This window comes from Pollachius pollachius (genome assembly GCF_949987615.1).
Source record: "Pollachius pollachius genome assembly, chromosome: 19".
NCBI lineage: Eukaryota > Metazoa > Chordata > Actinopteri > Gadiformes > Gadidae > Pollachius > Pollachius pollachius.
This window is the reverse complement of record NC_136952.1, coordinates 7,999,159-8,001,658: the sequence shown is the minus strand read 5'-3', so window position 1 is coordinate 8,001,658 and position 2,500 is coordinate 7,999,159. Positions and strand designations below refer to the sequence as shown.

Sequence of the window (2,500 nt, the reverse complement as noted above, 5' to 3'; positions counted from 1 at the left end):
TTGTTGAGAGAAAATAAAATAAAAATAGGCAGAAATATATAAAGGCCGTAAGAAGAAGAGAGCGAGAAAGAAGTACGCTAAAGAAAGGGGCAAGGATAAATACCGCAACGCTCTACATTTTTTGGGTCGGATTTCATACATCCGGTCCAAAGGGTCAAAGGTCACCTGTAGATGACCCCGTTGCGGTGCAGGAACATGAGGGCGGAGGTGACCTCGGCGGCGTAGAAGCGCGAGCGCGGCTCGTCAAACTTTCTGGAGCGCTGGATCTGGAACATCAGGTCCCCGCCGTTCACATACTCCATCACGAAGAACAACCGGTCCTGAGGGGGCGAGAGACACAGGCAGAGGGCGAGAGAGAGAGAGAGAGAGAGAGAGAGAGAGAGAGAGAGAGAGACAGAGAGTGAGAAAGAGAGAGCGAACACACACGCCAGTCCCAAAACACACACACAAACACATACCAAACACACACTCCAGACCCAACAGATACACACACTCACACACACACACAAACACACACCGAACACACACACTCCAGTTCCAACAAACACACACTCACACACACACACACACACACACACACACACCGGACACACACTCCAGTCCCAACACACAACACACAAACAAACAAACACAAACACACACCGAACATACACTCCAGTCCCCACACACACACACACATACACACCAAACACACACCCAACACACACACTCCAGTCCCAACACACACATCAAACACACACCCTCGTCCCCCCCCCCCCCCATCCCCACACACACACACACACACACACCCTCCAGTCCGCCCCCCCCCCTACACCCTGGGGTGCTCACCCGTGTCTGGAAGCAGCAGTAGAGCTGGGTGAGGTAGGGGTGCTTGCGGGCCAGGGCCAGGATGCGCTTCTCCGTCAGGGTGCAGTCCACGTCGTCGTCCTGCAGGATCACGTCCTTCTTCAGCACCTTCACCGCAAACACCTCCTCCGTGCCCTTCAGCTCGGCCAGCATGACCTGGGGGGGGGGGGTGGGGGCATAACGTTAACATTGGAATAAGGGCTGATATTGTGTGTGTTACGATGGATAGGAATGAAAGGATGCATGGAAAGGAGGTTGGATGGAGGGATAGGGGATGGGATGGATGAAGGAATGAATAGTGAATGGGTGATGGATGGATAGTTGATGGATGGATGAGTGGAGCAATGATAGAAGAGAATGGATCGTGGATGGAGAGATGATGGGAATTGTATAAATAGCTTAAAGTTGTAACCCGTCCCTGAAACTTTACAAGGTTTCGTTCAGCCCTCTGTGAATCTGTTCCATTGAAATGCTGAAATACATACGCTAACAATAACTTGGGTTAGGGTCAAAAGTACCTCATGGATTCCAGCCTAAACTATACAATAATGCACTTTGTCTGCGGTAACTGAGTTAAAGAACTAAGACTGTACCTTGTGTTTCTGCAAAACCCTGTATCCCCATGGCACTGTAAAGCATTATAGATTTCCTCCCTGTTCTCTGGCTCATCTCTCTATAGCACTCCATATAGCGCTCTCTCTCTCTCTCTGTAACTCTCTCTCGCTCCTTTTCTTTCTCCCATTCTCATTCTCTGTAGTCTCTCTCTCTCTCTCTCTCTCTCTCTCTCTCTCTCTCTCTCTCTCTCTCTCCCTCTCTCCCTATGTCTCTCGCCCAGCGTACCTTGCCGAAGCTGCCCTTGCCCAGGACCTTGATGAAGCTGAAGTCCTTGAGGGTCCTCCTCTGGCCCTGTCCGTTCTCCCGGCCGCCCGCGGACGAGGAAGAGGAGGAGGAGTAGGAGGAGGAGGACTGGGAGGTGGTGTCGCCTACGCCCGGCTGATCCAGGGACAGCGCCTTGTTGAGACGCTCCAGCTCCGTCAGGTCTGAACGGCCAGGAAAACACGTAATGAATAAAAACAAACAGCGGCCCGGAATAGAGTCATCGGGTGACGTGAGAATCGCAGCCGCGAGATGGTCTGTGTGGGTCCAGATGGCAATTAGCAGCCTCTGAAAATACCTGCCAAGTGCCAGAGAAAATCATCACTTGACGTCCAACATTAATGAGAGAACATGTATTTGCAGCGTGCGTGTTTGACTGAGTGTGTGTGTGTGTGTGTGTGTGTGTGTGTGTGTGTGTGTGTGTGTGTGTGTGTGTGTGTGTGTGTGTGTGTGTGTTACCCTGCTGCGAGGGGGAGGTAGGGACGGCTGGCAGGCTGAAGCTGTCCTCCCCAGTTTGGGACAGCTCCGGGGGCGACTGGGGGGGCTCCTGTCCTGGAGGCAGCTGAGAGAGAGAGAGAGAGAGAGAGAGAGAGAGAGAGAGAGAGAGAGAGAGAGAGAGAGAGAGAGAGAGAGAGAGAGAGAGAGAGAGAGAGAGAGAGAGAGAGAGAGAGAGAGTGTGTGAGAGAGAGAGAGAGAGAGAGAGAGAGAGAGAGAGTGAGAGTGAGAGAGAGAGAGAGAGAGAGAGAGAGAGAGACAGAAAGTGATGTCATATTTATCT

At 52.0% G+C, this 2,500-nt stretch overlaps 1 protein-coding gene across 1 annotated transcript in view; it reads right to left on the bottom strand.

Moving 5' to 3' along the window:
• prkcea (protein kinase C, epsilon a) overlaps positions 1-2,500 on the bottom strand; it is a 22,084-nt gene that overhangs the window by 5,662 nt on the left and 13,922 nt on the right. Inside the window, exons 3-6 of the mRNA XM_079756805.1 lie at positions 2,182-2,284; positions 1,687-1,886; positions 829-1,002; positions 166-320 (exon numbers count right to left, since the gene is read on the bottom strand). Of these exons, the coding sequence (XP_079612931.1) occupies positions 166-320; positions 829-1,002; positions 1,687-1,886; positions 2,182-2,284 (632 nt within the window). The remainder of the gene's footprint in view (positions 1-165; positions 321-828; positions 1,003-1,686; positions 1,887-2,181; positions 2,285-2,500) is intronic.